Genomic DNA, 21905 nt, shown 5'->3' with positions numbered 1-21905 from the left:
ATCGATATGTACAATCATTATGTACAACAGCTAGACGTGTTACAGATTTTTATGTTTATAGTACGCTATAAATAAATAAATATTTACGGTGGCAACTTTATGGCACGATGTTTTATAAAGTAAATTTCGATATAATGTACAAACGTTTCCTGGAAAGATGCGAGCAAACATTGCGCAAACATTTTAATATATATAACGTTGCAACGTTATATATTCAACGTTGCAAAGTCTCATTGGAAGAATGAACAAACAGCAACGATACGCGTGTATCAAAAAGAACATTAAACATTCAAATATATAAAATTTCCCAATAAAAAGAACTTATCACGGATCGATGAATATCGAGCTTTAATAAAAGTGTAATTTAATTAATTAATATATACAGTCCCCAGAATTTCCTGAATCTAAGATTGAACGAATGGACCTGATACTCGCTTTAAAATCTAAAACATTTAACGAGCAATGAAAGCGCAATTTGAAACGCAAATTATAGAACCGAACATTACAACGTAACCAATGTCCTCGATATACAATCGTTCGATCAGACAACGATAGACGTATCAAGTTTAAATTGAATAATGCCTGTTCTGCAAAATGAGCCTCCATTGTGCGATAACGCCTGCAACGATAATATGTAATTTAATTAATGTCGTTGGCGCGTGGAATTTGCTCGTTCGAGAGTTTCGTACTCCCGAAACTACCACTGCATCTCGTGTACTCACTCGGTTTCCTTCCGGTATTCCTTCGCTTCTCGCTAATCTTCGTTCCCTCTATAATCCTCGTGCACCGTACTATCGATATCCTTTTTTCCCTTTTTATCTCATCGTGATTTTATATCGCACGACTGATACTCCAATTTATACATTTTCTCGAACGTTTTTTGATATTTATACACGTTAAATAAAACAAACTTTATATTTTAATCCTTTCGCGCTGTGTAACACAACACTTTGGTAAATTATTAATTAATCGATGTATCTATCTTTTGATTTAAGACGTAAGACACCGAAGAAATATAAGAAAAAAGAAATTCTGAATTTTCCTGAAATTCGCCGAGAGAAAAAGTTACGAAGTTCTAATATTCGGACCGAATCGAAGGTGCGTGATTAAAGTACATTGCAAATGTTAATAATTCATCATACCAGTCTGGCCGAAAAAGAGTGGAATAAAGTGACAGCAAGGTGGAGAAATTCTGAATTTTCCTGAAATTCGCCGAGAGAAAAAGTTACGAAGTTCTAATATTCGGACCGAATCGAAGGTGCGTGATTAAAGTACATTGCAAATGTTAATAATTCATCATACCAGTCTGGCCGAAAAAGAGTGGAATAAAGTGACAGCAAGGTGGAGATACATACCTGAGTGTTTCTGGTATATCCGTAGCCCATAAATCTCTCGTCGTGCGCCGGGACAATATCCTTCGCCACGTAGAATGGTTCGTAAAGGAATTCGAAGTTCGTCACATCGTGGCTGATGTACACCTTGCCAGTTTTTACGTTCCCGAAGTTTTTATGATTCGGTGAAGTATCTAGTATCCATCTGAACGAAAAAGAATATATATACATTATACAAACGCACGTACGAAGCTATTCGATTTTTACGAGGGGAATAAGAGAGAAAGAAAAAAAAGAAAATTGCTCGCAGGATTGAATCTTCCGAAGGTCCTCGGATTTTCTATATTCCAATCTCGCTTTTACTTCGACTAACACGGAAACTTGAACCGACGTTTGAAGAAAATCTTGACGCAAAGAAACGCAATGAAAACTTGACAGTTCCCTCGGCTTTATGAACAAAAAAAAAAAAAGAAAAGAAGAATCGCCAAGAAACTAAAGAAATAAAATCGCAAATTCGATTGAAAGACTCGAGAGAGATGCCTCACCTGGTGAAATTGGTGGCGAACTGATTGTGGATGAAGACCTTTTGATGGAAAGGTCTGGCCAGTCCCTTCCTCGCCAGCCTGACCAACTCCGTCTTGTTCTGGGGAAATCGGACGCGCGAGTCCAGCTCGTACGTCGGTATCACGTAGGCGCATTTATAACAGGTATCGGTCCTCAGGAACTCGTCGAGGGCGCCGGTCAAATTGAAGCTCGGCACGATGTCCACGTCCGTGAGGAACACGTAATCCGACTGGCAGTTCTTCCTCGCCAAGTTCCTCATGTGATTCTGAGGGTAGACGTTCCGTATCCGCCAGTTGGTCTGCTCGTTCGAGATACCGTTCATCAACTCGTTCAACGTCCCCTCCGGTTTGGCACAATCCACCACCTCCGGCAGCTCGAATTCTCGCGGCTGCCTCTTCGGCGGCCTGACCCTTGGCACCGCCAACGAGAAACTCACCCTCTCCCGTACGGGCTCGTAACACTTCCTAAGGTAGATCAGGTACTTCTGAAGAACCTCGAACTCCTCGTCGCCGGCCGCGTACAGAGCGACCGACATCGGCCCGGTCCAGTGATGGGCCGCCTGCACCACCGAGTGAAGCTTCTCGATCGAGCTCTGCGTGGCCAAACAAACGCGATACGCCTGCGACAGCTCGACGAAACTCGAACCGACGAGGACGTGGTCGAACGTACGGTACATTCGACGAGCGTCCCATCGGCCCAGCTTCACGTTCAATCTTAAAACGTTCGCGTCAGCTGGCTGCGGTTGGTAATCTTGTGTAACGCAGTCCGACTGTTGCTGTTGCTCGCGCTGTTGCTGTTTGATCAGTGTGCCGAGGTTCCACTCGGTCACGGCGTTTGACTCCAAATCCCTGGGCACTTCGTCCGGGATGCAGGTCTCCGACTGCAGCAACAGGAAAGTCAACAGCATGTTGGAGAGAGCCAGGACGACCACGCTGGTCAGACTGAGGTTCCATGGTCGACATCCCAACTGCATATGAAAGAGAGTTTGTTAGTCCGATAGAGACCGGTCGATTTCTTTGAACGACGATCGAAGGAGTGTGTGCGTGCGTGTGTGCGAAAGTGAAGTGCAATCAGTGAACTGAAAATCCCCGTTGGCTAAAGAGATCTTCCATCGAGATGTGTCTGTATCAAACGAGATGCAACGTTGCTTGCACTTTCTAACGAAATTATCACGTTTCATTTTTCACAAGGAGAGAAAAGAAGAAAGAATACGAAATTTAACATATTTGGATCTAATTAGTTTTATATCTTTCGCGGTTACTGTCGACACGGGCGAACCGTGAACATTGAAACTCTACACGGGTATTACTTTTTTCTTGATTAAATCAGACTTCCCTTTGAAATGTTGAAAGTGCATTGACGTGTAATGAGAGAACGGATACTTGGAAGTAGCAGAGCATAAGAAAGAAAGGAAGAAAGTGTATCGTTTACATCACGCGAAACTAAAAGGCCGAGCGAAATATGGCTGCGATCGTAACTTTCGAAGTTTGTTCGACAGAGCCTCGGCAAAAATCATGCCGCGGCTATTTCACTGCAAAACAACGTACAGCGTAAGCAAGTTTTACGACAAGAAGCAAAGTCTTTGGCAACAGCGTATCGGGTCTGTCCAAAACAGAGTCGGCTTGCCTGTTTTATCGTTCTAATTACCGCGTCGTCGGGTTCTTGTTACCACCAGCAGAAATGCAAAAGTAAAACGTCGAAACGCGGACCACTAGAGAACAAAATTTAATTCACCAAATCCCAATAATTAAACTTCTGTTCCCCTAGTTGTATATTTTTAACAATTGTACATCTACGAAACTACAATTTCCTTTTTTCTAAATTAATAACAATTTGCACGTGGTCGAAAGTCTCGAAAAAAATACACAAACGCAAAAGAACAAATTAATTCTTAATTTAAGCTTTCGTAAGAGTAAAAATAAAGGAATGTATAATGAGACGTGGAATGACTTTTATAAAATGGCGTTTCAGAGAGAAGGAACAATAAAATAGAACGTACGTAACCCACTGGGACTGTAAGGTTTAATGAAGTTTTACTACACAAATAGTACCGTCCTCTTCCATGATAAGACTTCGTTAAATATTCCCTGTCTCGGAGGATTCTATTTCTGCCACGGTGGGCGAAATAAAAAAAAAAAAACAATTCAATAATTACTCTGCGCGAATTTTATAAACACCAAGGAGAAAAATACACCGTTGAACGTCGAAAGTCAATGTTTAACAAGATTTGTGTCCTTTTAAAAATACGTGTATATAAAACTGTCCCGTGCAGTATGTCATAAATATGTTTGTAAATATACATAAAACTATAAAGTAACATCGAAGTAGAATTTTGTTAACACTCCCAACAACGTAAATACGTATTTTTCCATTGATAAATATTTACTACCGACAAATATCGTATATATTACTATTTCTTCTACCATTCTACCTCCATTTTATTTTACAAACCTTTACCTCGGTTCCCCCCTCATACGAGAAACTGAAACCCCACACGTACCATTTTTCTATTAATTAACAAATGAAACTCTACGCTTTTAATTATAAATGAAACTCTACGCTCTCAATCGCGCACATTTGCAACATCGTCGAACGCATCTGCACCGACGTTAAATCGATTCGCTAATAATTACCTCCACTGCCGGAGGAGCATTCGGGCACAGACCGTACACGCGTCTCGAGTAATTCCCCCCCGGTGGAAAGATTTTCGCAACCGCGTAAATGCCTGAGAAATAGAAGTCGTAGAGATGGGCGGCGGCACTCGTAATAATAGCGCAATTACGGTGCTAAACGGAAGAAACAGATTGTAGGTATTGTGGGGAGCAGCCACCAAAATGCACCGCGCAGAACTCCCGGCGAAATCCAGTGAAATTTCGCTTAGAAACAGCAACCAGAACGATAATGGATCGTACGACTTCCCAAGGCCCGTTAAAACCTCGCTCATATATAAGCCATGACGCCCGGACAGGTCGAGTATTTAACGAACAAAATAGTTCGCACCTTTGGCAAGATAATCGCTCTGTTCAACGATCCCATCTTGATTCGTTTTAGCGCGAGGTACATATGGCGTTGTGTACTACCGATCGTGCGCGCGCTACACGATTCCATTTGCCGACACATTTAACCCTTTAAGCCGTTTATGTCGGGTATGCTCGTCGTGAAAAGATGGAGCTTTTTTTTTTAACGTTGAATACACTCGTCATGTAGAAAAAGATTCGCTTTTGCTGTTTATTGTAAAATTTAGGTGAAAAGATTATATATATATATATATATATATATATATATATTTGTAAGTTTAGCATACTTTTCCAGAATACTTACAAGCACTGGGAAAAATAATTGACGCGATCCATACAATGCAAAAACAAGTGAAATTTACCTCTAATCATTTTAATCTTGCAAATGTTTGATTTCTTTTGCTTCTTTTTAAGAATCGACGAAAATTCAAGTTCTTTCCTCCACGTTTTGAATTTTTAATGATTCTTCTTAAGGAATTATATATATATATGTATATGTTACGCGTTTTGATATTTGTAAATGGACGAAATAATATTTTATTTAATTCTACATACAGAGGTTGACGATATGAAAATTTTAGAAACAACAATCTTTTGTAATTGTAGGAAAGAATTTCCGTTTGAACAACATCCTTCCGTCCTAAATAAACACAGTTTTAATTAACTGGATTGTTTAGTTAGTCAATAGGTCCTCTCTTTTGTTTCACGTTGGGAAACTAAATAACGAATTTTATGCTAAAGTAAACCTGTAAAAACAAACAACTTTCCCGACTATTTGTTTTGTCAATTCAATTCGAAAATCAAATTAAAAGTAAAAATTTTCACTTGCACTCAAGATAAATAAAGGTAAATGTGAAAGATAACCGGGTAAAACGCTAAATAAATGTATACTTAAAACCAGAAGAGAAAGAAATTCAAAAGTACGTACAACACCACGCAGAAATAGTACAGCATAGTCCATCTACGAAATGAAAATTAAAAATCAAGACCTTCTCCCCTTTCTGCAACAAGAATTCTTTCTTGTCAAATAATACCATCTGCTGTTCCTTGGTATTTCATACAATTTATTTAAATTTCCGACTTTTCCTCGTCCTAAATTGTTTATATGTGATACATGTACATGTATCTTATAATGTTCGAAATTTATTAATAAATATTAATAAATATTAAATTTCACCCTATCAATCACATTAACGAAGACAAAGTTTGTTACAAATCTTCAAATTTCACGTGCGTTGATCAAATCGTAATAGAAATATTACCTAAAAATAATTAAAATTATTGTCACGGATGATAATGATGATCGTTATCGTAAATGCGTACGCGCGTCTATGCGTGTATGTAAAATGTACACAGAAATGGAGGCATTACACTTAACACTGCAAGGCAGTCACACTTCCGTCTACTTATACGCGGCTCCAAGGCGAGAGGAAAATGGTGAACTCGGTTGCGTCCGCTGCAGCCGAGATTTTTACAAGCCGAAACTAACCTCCCGTACAACTGTTCACTGTACTGTAAAACGCGAGAAAATTCCTGGCGCTACTACTGTCTGAACCTCGAGAGGCGTTTCCATCGCGTTTACGCAGACGTATTAACTTATTCTGACGCGACGCGGAGAGAAAAAAAAAAAAAAAAAGAAAAAAAAATGGTGTCGTGACGCGAATGGTGGGTGGACCATCTGGATATTGCGCAAATGATTACCTTGAGGCTCGTTAGCTCGTGGCTGCGTACGACCGTACTGATTTTCTCGGTCCAGCTCGATGACGATTTCATTGTCCCGTTCATCGGGCTGCTCGCCTCGCCCGTTTTCGGGCAGAACTGCTGGTTGCACGGGCTTCGCCATCTCTGAAGCAACATTTCACTGATTTGATGACGGGGGCACAGATGGCAGGTGGAGTTTGAGGTACACAAAAGAAAAGGAAAGAAAAGAAAAAAACAGACGAAGAAGAAGAAGAAGAAGAAGAAGAAGAAGAAGAAGGGAAGAAAGAAATGATATCCTGAGTAATGACACGTAAGTAGTTGGTCTATTTTCCAATGGTCGACCCAAGGCCGATTGCCAGTCGCATGCGACTGAAAAATACCAATTAACAGAGGGACGATGCAAACTCGAGTCTGTGATCATGATTCAACGACGAATGATGGGACAGAGATTGGTTTGCATCGAATTCTGCGAAACTCGAGACCGTTAGCTGCCATTAGTTTATTTGATGATTTCCTCTTTCATTTCCTTATTTCGTCTGAATGACTCTTGAAGACTTTTGGAGATCGTGCGGGCAGATAATGCGTTGAGTGCGCTAATTGATTAATTATTTTACGAATTGCCGCGACCACTGTTATTAACGCGTTCACGCCAGTGTATGTGTGTGTGTGTGTGTGTGTGTGTCGTTTGTAAGACACCATTAACGGTGCTTGTTTTAAAAATTAACAAAATTGTTCTATAATTGGATAATCACACAACGAAGAGAGAGAGAAAGAGAGAGACAAGTGTCCTTTTACACGGGCGTGAAGCATCGTTACGTTATTGATTGAAATGTATTTGTTAGTCACGTGGAGAGACGAAGACTCTTTTTTTTTTTTATTTAGACACACGGATCGATTATTCAAGAGGAGGGCAAAATGATCTCGTAACATTGAGAATGGCACTTGGACTCCTCGTGGTATAACGTGCGCGTGAACGTAGTCAGAAAGTTGTTAAACAGTGCGGTATCACGGTATACATAGGCAGAGAGAAAGAGGGAGAGAAAAAGAGGGAGAAAGAGAGTAGCGATAATAGTACGTGAGAAGCGTTAGAGAATCGGTGACAGTGAAAGGGTTAAAGCTGTTTGCAACAAAACGTATATAAATAGTCGTCACGGTCAACGAACGAAGGTAGATCATCGAAGAACGATATGCAGCGCGCGCTTTTACGAACCGAGTTGCTCGATAGTGATCGCAAGTGATCGTGCGTAGTATTTGGACGGCTCGAGATTATTGCAAAACGTATGAAGTACGCAGAGTGCGATTCAATACGCGAAATATACATAAACATTGTAAATGTATAAAATGTTCATTGTATAAAATATAAAAATAAAATACAAAATTCAAACAAATCTTGCGAAATTAACTTATATATATATATATATATATAATTAATAAAATAACTGATATTAATTAGCGTAGGTAAAAAAGCAATAACTGCAGGTGGCTGAAGATTAATTTTCACTTTTAGTTAAATGTCTGTTCAATATCGAGACATTGGAAGGATTGAAATCCCTATGTATTTAGTTATTTATTGGAATTTTTATTTTTTATAAAACAAATTAATAATAATTGTAGTTATACATAATTATGTATGTAATTCTAATAATATAAACTTATTAGAAATGGACACGAAACTTGAATACAATTCTTTGTTTTAATTTACAGATTAAATTTCAGCAGAGCATTTCATCTCAATTATAGTATTATAAAATTGACAAGAACGAAACAAAAGTATCATTTAAGAAAATGTCTAATGAAAAGTATCATTTGAGAAAATGTGTGATTTTGTGAAAAGAAACGTTGGCTCCTTTATAAAATGTTTCCACAGGTATTTTGAAATCTGTATCTGATAAAAGTTCGCAAGACCACACTAATAGGTGCTTCATTTAACAATATAATATCACCATTATTGAAAGTTCAAATCGAACTGCACCGTAATAGATTAACAATTAGCTAATTAATAATGATCGAAATGCAGATATTACGCCACAAAGAGAAACACAAGTCAGCTTTGAATTGTGAATTACCTAAAAATACACATTATATTCAGAATATAAATAAATTTCATCGCAACAACTATTTAATACTGTTCGTGACGTTCACAAATATATTCGTTTTAATACGTTTACTGAATAGTGAACCAACATTCATTAAAGTGAAGAACTTTTTCAATAACGGCGAACAAATTATCCGTTCCTGTTTGTAGAAAAGTTTACTCACTTTTACATTTTGCGAAACTGAGATTTTCAGTCTTCCGTTTCTCATTAGAACTAATGATGTATAGTAAAAAAAAAAAAAGTATCCTAAAGAAGAAAAGACTTTCGAGCGAGTGTACATAGCGCGTGGCATATTCACGTTTATTTTCAGGATTCAGTCATTGTCTACGATTTCAATCGCTATTCCAATGTCGCACTCCCTCGTTTCAAAATGGGAAGGGCAACCTCGATCGCGTTGTAAAACTAGTAGACTAGAAAAAAAAAAAAAAAGAAAAAAAAGAAACTCGTGTCGATATCGTCGATTCGTTGACGTAGAAAAAGTTTCGTAAATTTAAATTTCAACGAGAAGAGCAATTTATTGGGACTTTACTTCGTTTCCAAGGAAAGTGTAACGCGATGTTCATATTAAACAGGTCGTAAGAGCAAAGCTTTCACCGCGGTTTAAGTTCCACTTGTGCGGGGGAGCTTTTGTGCGCCAAAGCTTCTTTCAGAAGTCGAATTTCCTGTGGATATCGTTTCGCGACTTCGAAAGTTTCTTCCTCTTGCTTTCTCCTTTTTCTTCTCTTGAAACGTTGTGTTTTTCTTTTGTGAAAGTACACGTAACACCTTAAAAAAGCCACGTAACCGGGAGAATTGAAGTCTGAAGCGATACCCTGTAAGTGTGCCTTTATGGGTTCGAGTTTAAATGTATTTGACTAAATTGCGTATTTGACGTTCCATTCCCTCCGTGTCTCACGAGCTTTTATCGTACGTAAAGTGTAATAAGCTGTTTATTTCAATTAATGTTACACGCGTGAAACAAATATCTCGAAACAGATGTTTGAAGCTCTAAGAAACAGATGTTTGAAGACATTAATTACAGATTCCTGGTAAATCATTTCTCATTGTCAGTAACACAACTCTACACAAAAATGACGACAGAAACTGTTTTGCATAATTGAACGCTAACCTAAACAATTGCTCAAAGTCGCCAATGCTTCTCATCATCAGAGAAATATTCAATTGTTCCTCGAAGATCGTTTTATCGATGTCGACTCATTGCATCAAACGAATGGAACAATGAACGAGATGTTTTAGAAAACACAATTAATTGCTTGTGGTTGAAAGTAAGTCGTCCTTCGAAGATATTCGAATGTATGCGTAATATATATAAGAATTTGTAGTACCGGTATAGACAGAAGAAATTATCATATTATTTATAACAAATTATATATATTATATAATTACAATACAATATATACTATTTATAAGAAATTATCATATTATTTATATTTTTTCATATTATATTACATAAGGATTTGTTGCACCAGCGTGACAGAAGAAGTTGTTACATTCAAACTAACAAATAGAAGAACATCTGTCGTCATTATCATTCAGAGTCTATGAGAATTTTTAAAAGAAATACCACAGAGATTCATTTTTGAATTTTTACCGAGAATCGAGGAAACAAGCACGGAATAAAATGTATTAAATATTCTGATTGTTGTTCAAGTACTGTACGTAAAGTACGCGCGTCTAAGCGAACCTAAAGGCTACAGGATGGTAAAGTAAATGTTGGTAAGTTGTTAACCCACGGTGTAAAACGCGTACGGGATATTTTTGACCCAATTACTGTCGCGTTTGCCTAAAGGGTGTGCCCTCGCCTGTGGTATTCGCGAATAGTTCATCAACATCAGTTCGTCGTCATTTGTTTGCACGTAGTGCGTATTTGTGCGTTTAGATCAAACGAGCCAATGTTTCCATCGCCTCTCACTTTGAATTCACGCTCGCTTATTATACTAACACACGTCCGATACAATAAACGATATGAATACAAACACGAGCTCTGTCAAATTACAAGCCAGCATCCCGTTCGTTTGATTTAGATGCATCATAAATAAAAATCTTCGCGAAATTATTCGTTGGTGAGTACACACCTTAAGTGTAGCGGGCATTCCAATCGAATGAAGATAGAAAATGACTTAACGCGTCGACTTAATTGTATCATGGATAGAACACGTCACGGTGAAACATTCACAAGATTGTGAATCGCAATGTCCGTAAAGGGAATGAACTTTTGAAAAATTAATCTTTTATTCTTCCTGGAAGCGAAACTGCCAAAGAATATTAAAATCACGAGGAGCTCTATGGGAGTTTGTTAAATTTATCATTATGATAAATGATATGTACTGTATGTACAGGGTGTTCGTGGATTTACTAGCCAAGAAAAAGTAATACTGTTTTTCACGAGCAACAGAATGATGCAAATTTTTCTGTAGTTGGAAATGAAAGTGGCCTTGAATCTTTTTAAAATACAATGCTATATTTATATACGTTTGTTAATTACGCATTTCTTACCTTCCGTTATTATCTATTTCTCAAATATTACATATAAAAATATAAATTAATATGAATAAAATAAAAATATTATATATAAAAATGTTTGTTTTATATAACAATATACGATATCTAGCAACAATAAAATTCATGTTGAAATTTTTAAAATTTACAAGCATCCGCAATTCGAAGGTCAAAATTGCCAACTATTATTGCAGAAAATATTATGCGAAACTAGATTAATTAATTAGCTTAATTTCTTGTTACAAGCAGCAAAAATATATTCGCAGTGTAAGAAAGTTGTTTGTATCAGCTTTAGCCAAAGAATTTATACAAAGTCTGTATAAATGTTTGCTGGTTCAATTATGCTCTTCGCGTATATATTCAAATACGTATGTACGTGATGATTCTCGTCGCAATCGCGTAAATATAATAAAAGTGTAAAGGAAGAATCGTCAGTCGTTCATAAAATGAAACTGGAACGTCGTGTGAAACACAAACGACGAGTTATCGTAATCAGCAGCTGCGATACTTTTCTCTCTCATTCCCTCACGCGTATGGAGACTTTCGAAGATGAACGATCCAATCACGATCGTCGTTCGCGCGGATATTTCCAACATTTCGCGGTCTCGATTTCCTTTATTACGTATCACCCGTAAAGCCAATTTACCTTTCCGTCGATCGATTCGAGCTTCGAAAAGAGGTCCCATTACCGTTCGGCGGTGGGACAAAGGAACGAGGGCAGCGTTGCGAAAATCAAGTTCTTATCAATTACAAAACGGTTTTAAATCGCCTCGTGCAACTTTGTTCCCTCGTTTTCGGGGAAACAGTTTCCATTTCACCGCGAAATATCCGGCACACTGTGGAGAGTATTCAGCGCTGGATGAAATAGCGGTGTACGAAAAATAAAGAGTAAAAAGTATTATTAACACGGCGGTGTCGTCAATTATCCGAAGCAAAGCTGTCGTATGAAAGACTGGGAAAGACCAGGTTGCAGCTTCCCCGTGTGTTCGTACTGTTGTCACGGACAGATTCTATAAAACTGAAGTTGAAAACGTGAATTGATAATTTTTCACCACGCGTACAGTGGGTTGAAAAAAGTATTGGAGCACCCAGCGACATCTTTGTGAAAGCAAAATTATTATTGTCTAAAAGAAAAAAAATTCATTGTCAGAAATTAATTTCGTACGTAGTAAACTATTTATGAAAACAGATTTTGTCAATGTATCATCTGTCTTTACAGAAATATTGATTCCATTTAAATCAAAGTTGATCCTCGCAAGTCTTGCCACCAAATCATATTGTTCTGATAATGTTTATAACAGAGACCGAATCGGTATTACGGATACCGGAAAAATACCGGTATTTTTAGGTTACTATTCGATACCGGTTCGATGAAACCGAAATATTGCGAATACCGGTAAATAACGATGTTAAGTCGGTAGATGTGTTTCGGTACAATACCGGTATGAATCCGATATAATACCGGTAAATAAAATAGTAATATATTAGAAAAGGAAAAGGAGACAATGATTAAATGTTTTCATAAAGCTGTATAGTAAATTTGACGACGCTTATACACGTACACTTTATTTATTTTTATTAGCTTTTTTATTAGTTTTTTATTTTATTTCATTTATATTAGCGGCTAGCAGATGTCGGAGAAAGTCGTTTTCTCAGACATGCAGTTAGGAGAATTTACGACTCACGTGTCGNCGCGACGCGGAGAGAAAAAAAAAAAAAAAAAGGAAAAGAAAGAAGAAGAAGGGATGCCGGTGGAAAACGAAGAAGAATGAGGAAAGACAGACGTCTCCATATTTAGTCTAGGGTATTTATTTGCATACTGTTTGCGGGAAATTCGTTTGCATACTATTATCCCTGACGAACGGCTCGTCCAGCCTTTGCTCGCTATTTACGTACACAGAGTACATACGCGAGCGCGTACGCTGAATGGACTATCGTGGTTTAAAAAAAAAAAAAAAAAAAAAGGGATACCACGCTATCGAGTAATTAATATTTATGGAGATGCACATGAAAAATATTACACATGAAAATTTCGTTGTTCTTGTCGATAAATTCCATGTGAAAACACCATCGATTAAAATTTGTTGAAATTTATTCGTCGTACGAATCCTTTTCATTGGCATTGGATTTTCATTTATTACGTGGTACAACAAGTACATTTTTTATTGACTTTTTTTCTATTTTAACGTCACATTGTGAAAGATATGGAAAAAATGTTAAATGTGGAAAAAATTTGTTAGGTTCGAAGATGAAGCGTTGGAAAGTTACAGGAGCCAAAGTTATAACTTTCGAGACAAATAGCGTTTTAATATCTCCGATATTTTAATATCTTTCAAACTTTTGAAATTATGACAAGCGATATTTCCAAAGTTACGACAAGCGATACTTTCGCAGAGTTAGAGGAGAGACACGTGTTCAAAGTCACGCAAGATGATTTTAGAAATTTTTACAAACACTCCTACATAAAACGGTGGAGAATTTGTCTGCGGTCTTCGCGTTAAAAAAAAAAAAAAAAAAAGAAGACGAAAGGAGAAGAGAGAAATATTCTGAAATTGAAAGCTTAGTATTTCTACATATTTACAAATTGGAGGAAGAAATGTCGCGACACATTTTCCAATTCGCGTGATCCACGATCGAACAAAATCGGGGAAACAAAGTAAATAAACTGCCGGAAGTATAATGCGATCCATCTTCGATCATGCACATTTGAAAACATGACGAAGGGAGGAAGAAACGGGAGAAAGGGCATGATTGATTATGCAAGCACGTTGTTATTACTGATTCAGTGTGTTCTGGGCACCGCGTGTAACACGACTGGCAAATGTGTGCACGTTACACAGCTAACCCATTATCAAATTGTGTACTTGGGCTTTCGTTAGGTCACACACGAACCACAGTGCAGGCTTTACCGGCGTTGAATGTACGATGCAGGACGAAAGCTTGAAAGCACGATTCACTATACCAGTTCCTCCCGTATGTTTTCGTGCGGAACTCTATCCTTCCTGTAATCGCAATTTCACCGTGTAACCAACGATACAGGAAACGCATCGAACGCAGCCAAAGCGCAATGTCACGCATTATCGAGCTTAAAATTTTTACTGCACAGATAGATGCCACTCTATCGTCGTCAAAGCGCCAATAAATCGATTTACAATGACGACAAACAAGATTGTAACGATCCTCCTCGCTGTCAATTAGTATCGCGGAATTTTCGATCAAAGTTATAAATGTTTAAATCGTCCGTAACGTTCTATACGTTACAAAAAGGTCAGATTAAGTTAGATTTTTAGAATTTCACCTAAGAAGACTAATGTTAAAATACTTTTAGCTTTTCATGTAAGTCAAAAAATGTTATACGATTTCTTTCTTTTTTTAAACTGTGAATTTGAACGAAAGGTAATCGGCTGATAATTGATAATAATAGCCATATATAAAGCAAATGTTAATTCTGTGAAATTGATAGCTGAATTAATTATCCAATAATGACGAATCATTAGGATTAAAAGGCGAAACGTCCATTGACCGCAGAGAATTTCCCCTATAATTTTCCATCATAGCGCCGAGCCAATCGGAGAACACGCGGGGCACCTCTGTACGCGTTTCATTCCCCTTGTGTATGTTGTCTCGCAAGCATGGTAGAAGTTAAATTTGCCCCGAACCGGCGAGTCTGACGTGTATCGCGATGATAGACGACGGCACAAAGGAGGATGATTCCGTTAATGGGGAGCACATTCACGGAAAGTTCGGTTACCCCGTGGAAATCGAGCTCAAAGGTGCTGAATGGAAAACACGTTCGAGTTTTTGCTGCTCGTTTTCCATTTACTCGTTACGTTAAGATAAGAGAGAGAGAGAGAGAGAAGAGCGACAACGAAAGGGAAAGAAGACGCAGTGGAAAGTGGGAAAAGAGTGAGGAAAGGTACGAGAGGAGGATGAGTTAAAGAAGCGTCGTAGGCTGGAAAAAGGGGGAGAGGGGGGGAAACGGCTGCGAAGATCGGAGCCCCGGGGATAAAGGGTAAATTCCGCCTTTCAATTTTGCTACAGTCCCATTTTACTTCTAGTTCAGTGCCTGGATGCCGGTACCGGGCGCGATGCAGCGTCGGCGGCAACGTAACTTAACCCAGAATAAACTGAATACCATTCATTACGGTAGCACTCCCTTCGACCACCATCAACCTCATCCCTGTTCCTGTCCCTCTCTTTCTCTCTCTTTCTCTCTCTCTCTCTCTTTCTCTCTTTCTCTCTCTGTCTGTCTCGTTTCATTCCCTTCGTCCTTTCCTGTTTCACCACGCTTCATCCTTCTAGCTCTCGCGCACAAACGAAGCGTCGAAGGCGGCGGCGGCGCTGAAAAGCTGAGAATTGGAAATTCTTTGAAACTTCTCCCTCCTGCTGCTTTCTCTCTTCTCGCTCCTCCCTTCTCGTCCTTTCTTTCGGCACGGCTGGAACGACGTAGCCACTTCTATGGCTTCGGCCTCTCCTCTATTCGCTATAGAGCCGGTGAAAGGGGTAGATATTGGAAAGAGATGCGGTTTGCGATAATAAACGAATTGCACCGGGTTTCCCTCCGCGGCACTTTTCACCGTGTGGAATAAGCAAACGTGCGTATTATCGAACTCTTGCGAAAAATACCTCGGGCTGCGGAGATAGTCTGGCGGAGATTTCACGATGGCTGGCGTAGGGACGTTCGTTTCTTTCTTTTTTTTTTTGTTTTTTTTTTTCGTTTTTGTAAAGTTTCGTGGAACGCTCGCGATAAAGTACAGCAATAATGGTTTCGCGTGATTTTACGAGACCAGAAAATATTAAATAATTCTGGTTCACGCGTAACCATTAAGTATCGTTGGAAATTAGCACGATCGTAACGAAAGCTTCCCTTTTGCCGAGCTAATTGCAAATGTTCAATTCCGGATGTACAGAAAGAATCGTGAGAGAGAGAGAAAGGAGGGAGGGAGGAAAAAGAAAAAGAATAGTTAGCCGACCACGATGGAATTTCAAAAAGGAATTTCTTTTCATAGCTGGAGGTCAGGCATAACTGTCGTAGTCCGGAAAGCACGAAAGCCACTTTTGTCGAGTGGTGAACCGCTGCAATTAAACGACTGCCCTTCCTTCCCCTCCACCCACCCTCACCCGTCCGTTCATGTTCCTTTTAGCCTAGTTCTTCTTCTCGCTTCTTCACCGCCGGCCCTCGTCCTCCTCGCCGCCTTCTTCATCTTCTACCTGCACTTCCTGCTTCCTTTCTTACATCTTTACGCGATAATTAGCCGGTTTTCAATTTCCCCCCTGGTGCACGTGTTTGCTTTGCATAACTACCGAGATAATTAAACAAGCTGCGATCCTCAGATCTGCCACGAGCAGACCAACACCAGAACGGGAAGAACCGAAGGAAAAAGAAGCAGGAAGCTGTGAGACAGCCCTAACTGTCATCGTGCGGGGACACGGGCGCTTACGCGAGAACTGGCGTGTCTCTCTGTGTCCCACGGACGATCTTTTTGCTATCTGAAAGTGTAAATCGTGTCAAGAGACGCGGCGCGTGCTTCGCTCGCCGAGTAATTAGCGAGCTTTGTCGTGGACGGAAACTAAGTAGGCGGGTAGATGGGGTGGAGGAGGAAGGGGAGGCGTTCCTTCAGGAGAAGAAACAGATGTTCAGCTGCGCCTTGGTTCGATACTCGCAAACTTTCAATATATAAAGCAAGCAAAGTCGACTGTGAGATATGTATTCGCGTAGGTTAAAATTGACTCGGGAGTCAATGGTGGAAATGAAAAATATCGTTACAGTGACAATGATAGTGAAAGTTGTATTTGACGTGATGCGCAATTGGAGCAATCTTGATTAGCTAAAAACTCTTAACCTCTCTTTACTTTCACTTCCTCTCCTCTTTTTATATAACAGTTTTATATAATAAATTTAAAGTAACGCGTGGAAAATGTTTAATCTCCTGATCGTTGATATTCTGTCGTTAAAAGATCATCAATTCATTCTCTAATCAATCGCGTGAAACAGACAACTTCCTTGACAACGCGAAATGACGTAACGTAAAAATAAGAGCTGACCTACTGGCAAAGTGTATGCGACTTGTTTGCAAACGCCAATCATAATTTGACGGCTAAATAGTTGAAAAAATACGTTCTCCGTCAGTCATGCGAAAACAAATAGCCGTACGACTCGGCTAATGAAAAGCAAACATTATTAAACCGCTGTCTAATGCGTACGGAAGTACGCTCTACGAGTTTAAGAACAGTTAAGAACAGTAACGACTTTCCGTTCCGTTCGAGGATTTGCACACAAAAATCCTTATGTTCATTCGTATAATGATCGCGCATATCAAACACAGTCTCCCTCTCACGCACATACAGATATAATTTTCCAAACGATTCACATTTCACCACGTGCGCTGGCAACTGATTGCGGACCATAACGAGTGACCAAACCGTATACAAAAATTCGTCTCTTTCTTTTTGAACTCGTCGGTGGATAAAAATTATTGAAAAGTAATAAATTTATTGTTCGTTTTGCCTGGGTTATAATTAAATAAATTACTTAAAACTGTAAAACTTAATACTTAAAACTGTAAAACTTAATACTTAAAACTGAGAAAATATTGCAATTTTGGGACAAAATGTTCCCAACGCGCGCGGCACGTCATTCCAGCGCAAAAGGTGCTAAATGAGTTTTCGAACATACCGAGCAAAATTAACGACTATGTGCTTTCAAACACAGACTTTTCACAAAATCATGTTGCGTGAAATTTAAAAAGTGTTTAACATTAAACTCTGAGAAACTCGTTCTTAATAAGAACGATTTAAATCGGGAGACGGGAAAAAAAAATATATATATATACATATATACTCGCGTTTCATGTGAAATTCATAGACATTCCTCATTCGATTAGAAACATAGTATCAATTTGGACGGGCGGCGAGCGTCTCGCTGTAAAAGTAAAATGAATTCAGCGTGTGACGGAAGCGCGAGTATCGAGAAAATGATTCAGTGAGAGTGCGTGAGACACATCAGACCCGCCGCCGCGTCGGGGGACCAAACGGGGCTTGAATGTAATTCGATGTTTTCGATTTGTACATCCGGCACGTCGACCCCATTGAAAACGCTCGGAAACGATAAAACAATATACTCCGGTCGCGCGCTGGCGGCCTCCCAGTTGAAAACACTTCGAAAATGTATTGAAAACACTCGAAAATGATTGAAATCAAACAAGTTACCGGGCGGACAAGAGAAATCTATCTGCGCGCCCGCACCATCTCCGATCGAATGAATCATTTCGGATACTCCTGCCTGACGAGACACCATCTGCGAGACGAATAGATCGTACACTCTGACTGCGGACACGTTCCAACGAAGTATTGTAACTGCGAAATGATCGATCGGTCGTGCATACCTGCCGATAAATCGGCGAGTTCAGCTTGTGAATTCTGAGTCTCGGACAAGCTGAAAGTTCCTTCCTTCTCCCTCGGAGAAAAAAAAAAAAAGAAAGAACGTACGTCTTATATATTGAGCTATGGAAATGGTAGACTTGAATATTCAGTTTAATAGAGATTTTGCGACGGATGAATTACGACAGTTTGCGAGTTGGGAGCATACCGTTGGAACGGGATCAAGAGACGTGAAGAACGAGTTACGCGGTAATAGTGAACTGCTGGATAGAGTTTATTCGGACTACAAAACCAAATGAACTCGATCAATTCTTAGTACAGACTGTGCGCAGTAAAATAAATTATTAAACGTTTGATATTCATGTGAATGACTGTTTATCCGCATTATTATTTTCATGTATTTTGAGATAACAAACGCAAATTTTTAATTACAATTTGTAATTATAAATGAAATGTTTAGTTGGACATTATAGTGATTCTAATGTTAAAGAACATTTAGAAACAATCAAAGTACAATCAATGAAATAATTTACCAAATCATCACTAGTAATAGAAAGGCAGTGGTACGTACGTATGAAGATACTCATTAGTTAACTACCAAATATAGAGAATCAAAAAGCATAATCAGATCTACGTACAGCAGGGTTTATTTATGCTGGGCGAACGATTATCACGTTGCAACCAATTATTTTGATAAAGAGTCATTAACTAAGCTGCAATAATTATAACCTAATACAAGACTGCTGTTAGTAGTAGAAGTCATCATTGAGTTATAAATTGCTATCCTTCTCTTACATTTGGCTTTACTTAGCGCGTAACAATTAACACCATCGAAATATCATATACGTATGTATATAAAAATGAGAAAACGTAATGCAAGCTACTGCTTGTGCCATCATAGAAACTTCAATGTGAATCGGATCATACCAAGATCATAAATTATAAATTTCCAAAAGATTCGAGCCACAACGTGCGTTCACTTTGAAATTCAATGTTTAACATTGTACGATCTTTTCTAGATTATAATTTGATTTACACTTTATATTTTAATTACATTTGAAATAAATTTTAAATTATTTTTTAAATAAAGATTGTATCAAGTAGAAGGGTATATCAAAATATTTATAAACTCGATCACTTCTTTAGGGAATTGAGAACTTGTAAGATTGACAAATATAACTGAATGAATAACTATCAGGGAAAGGAATTTTAATTGAACAATGACGACTGAGATTCGCTTTGCTCGTGCAGAGAGCGCATCTCACAGCAAACAACAGAAAGTTTTTATTTTGTATAAAAGAAAAGAAGAAAAAAAATAGTCTCTGAAAGTATGATTTATACAGCTCGTTTACTAACAGAATCTCCATCTCCGTTTTGTGTCCTATTTCTTTTTACAAGAGCCCCTTTTCCGTGAGCATTCTCTGTTCCGGATGTTTTGTCAAGATTTTTATACTTTTACTGAAATACTCTTTACCGAGGAATTAGTAAACCGTGTGTCTGTACAAAGTTTTAAATATAATTTCAAAGGAAATTTCATAAAATTCAAGACAAAAGTTTTCTAGCAGTTTACGGCATTCAAAGGCAATTCTCGTGTCTCTGTTTATAAATCTAGAATTCACTTGCACAATTGAGACTGTAATTTTTAGTCAATGAACTATTATATCAGGCAAGCGTATGCAAACCTCGTTCTGTTGGACGGAAAATCAAAATTACACGGATTTTTCACTTGCCCGCTGCCAATATTATTAATCAATGATTACTATGCAAGAGGATCCTGATCAAAAGCAGCTCCTCATATTATTCAATCCCGCGAATTTCAATTCTCCGGGCTAAATGAGCAATTCGGGCTGAATATGCCCGGCTCAAAATGGTATTTGCGCTTCGTTTCTACCCGTAATTATACAGCTACATCGACGATAGGCGACCATCCCGTTTGGCTCGCTGACCACAATAATTGGCAGCGGTCGCGAAAGGACACACTTCGATACTTCTCATCCGTCAATTCATTAAGATCGCTTTCATACACGCCGATTCCCGCGATGATTGTTTCCTCGCCCGAAGAGGCTCAATTATAGACGCCCGGCGAGTGCTTGCGCAAACGCTTGTGCAGATAGGATACACAACCGCATGCACATACATACATACGTGTAATAGGCGCGTGTGCGTGTGTGTAACACACGGCTACGAAAAGAGAATGAATATGGAGATGCGAAGACCGCGAACAGATAAAGAAGGAAATGGTCAGAATGGAAGGGAAAGAGAAAGGCAAGATAATTCTCATTGTTCAGCAGTGGACGCCCTCGAGGCGTCCGCCACTTCAAAGCCATTCGGCTCTCCGTAGCTCTCATCGAACCAGAGTCCGGCAGTTAATGAACTGCCCTTCGGCGTTGCAATGCAGCTTGCTGGTGGTACTGGTCGTCTAGGAACCGAGCCAAGTGCCGGCGAGACCCATTATCCATTTACATAAAGGGCCGCAACGAGCCAGCTAAGGGTTTACACTGCTCCCTTAGCCTCCCCTGCCCCAACCAAGAATTTCCGGCGACTCCTGCCAGATTAATACGTAGCCTCGCGTCAGACTCCACAACACTGCTAATTTTTTCGAACTATCCCGCCTACGAGATACGTGTCACGATCGGCTATACGTGTGATCAACTCGACATGGTCGATGGAAATCGTCTATCAGAATAGTGCGATAACGATTTTTCGTTTTAAATAATGTACGATATCGGCCCGTGCAAACGGATGGCCATAAAATCGCGATGGTTATCGGTCGACAACTATAACAATCGCGGTAGAAAACGAACGACGTGATGTAGCTATACAGCGATAGTTTCGACTAAAATATTCCTTTGGAGAATTGCCATTCGATGGAGATTAGATATTTACGTGATAACGATATCGCGGATAACAGGAGTGAATAATTTGACTGATTAGAGACGAAACAGGACATGCTCTATTTTAATAGCTTTTACGACAATTGAGTTTCCTGCGAAGACGAATTATTCGTTGTCAGCTGCTATGTTGCGGTATGTCTTACAATTAGATAAAATGAAATTTGATTTTTGTAAAAAAGTAACAGTACGTTTTTTATTATCGCATTGAATTTTGCATCGAGTATTGCAAGTGCAGATGGTTTCGAAATGATGTTTAAAACTGCATAATCTTATCAACGTGACAAGGCGCGTACTATGAAACTTTCTTCGTTCAAAGAACCTTCTTATTCTAACGAATAATACGTAATAAAAAAAAAAAGTACATGTACCGATCGAACGCGATATAATCGATTTTTTTATGGCATTTCAACTAAATTTAGCAAG

At 38.9% G+C, this 21905-nt stretch overlaps 1 protein-coding gene across 2 annotated transcripts in view; it reads right to left on the bottom strand.

Annotated features, from left to right (window-relative positions):
• Positions 1–21905, bottom strand: part of LOC122534299 (beta-1,4-glucuronyltransferase 1) — a 37069-nt gene that overhangs the window by 14252 nt on the left and 912 nt on the right. For both annotated transcript variants that reach the window (XM_043664806.1, XM_043664807.1), the window contains exons 2-3: positions 1877–2862; positions 1356–1536 (exon numbers count right to left, since the gene is read on the bottom strand). In XM_043664806.1, the coding sequence (XP_043520741.1) occupies positions 1356–1536; positions 1877–2862 (1167 nt within the window). The remainder of the gene's footprint in view (positions 1–1355; positions 1537–1876; positions 2863–21905) is intronic.

Source organism: Frieseomelitta varia, unplaced genomic scaffold, assembly GCF_011392965.1.
Source record: "Frieseomelitta varia isolate USP_RPSP 00005682 unplaced genomic scaffold, Fvar_1.2 scaffold_586, whole genome shotgun sequence".
Classification (NCBI taxonomy): domain Eukaryota; kingdom Metazoa; phylum Arthropoda; class Insecta; order Hymenoptera; family Apidae; genus Frieseomelitta; species Frieseomelitta varia.
This window is presented reverse-complemented; position numbering and strand designations above follow the sequence as displayed.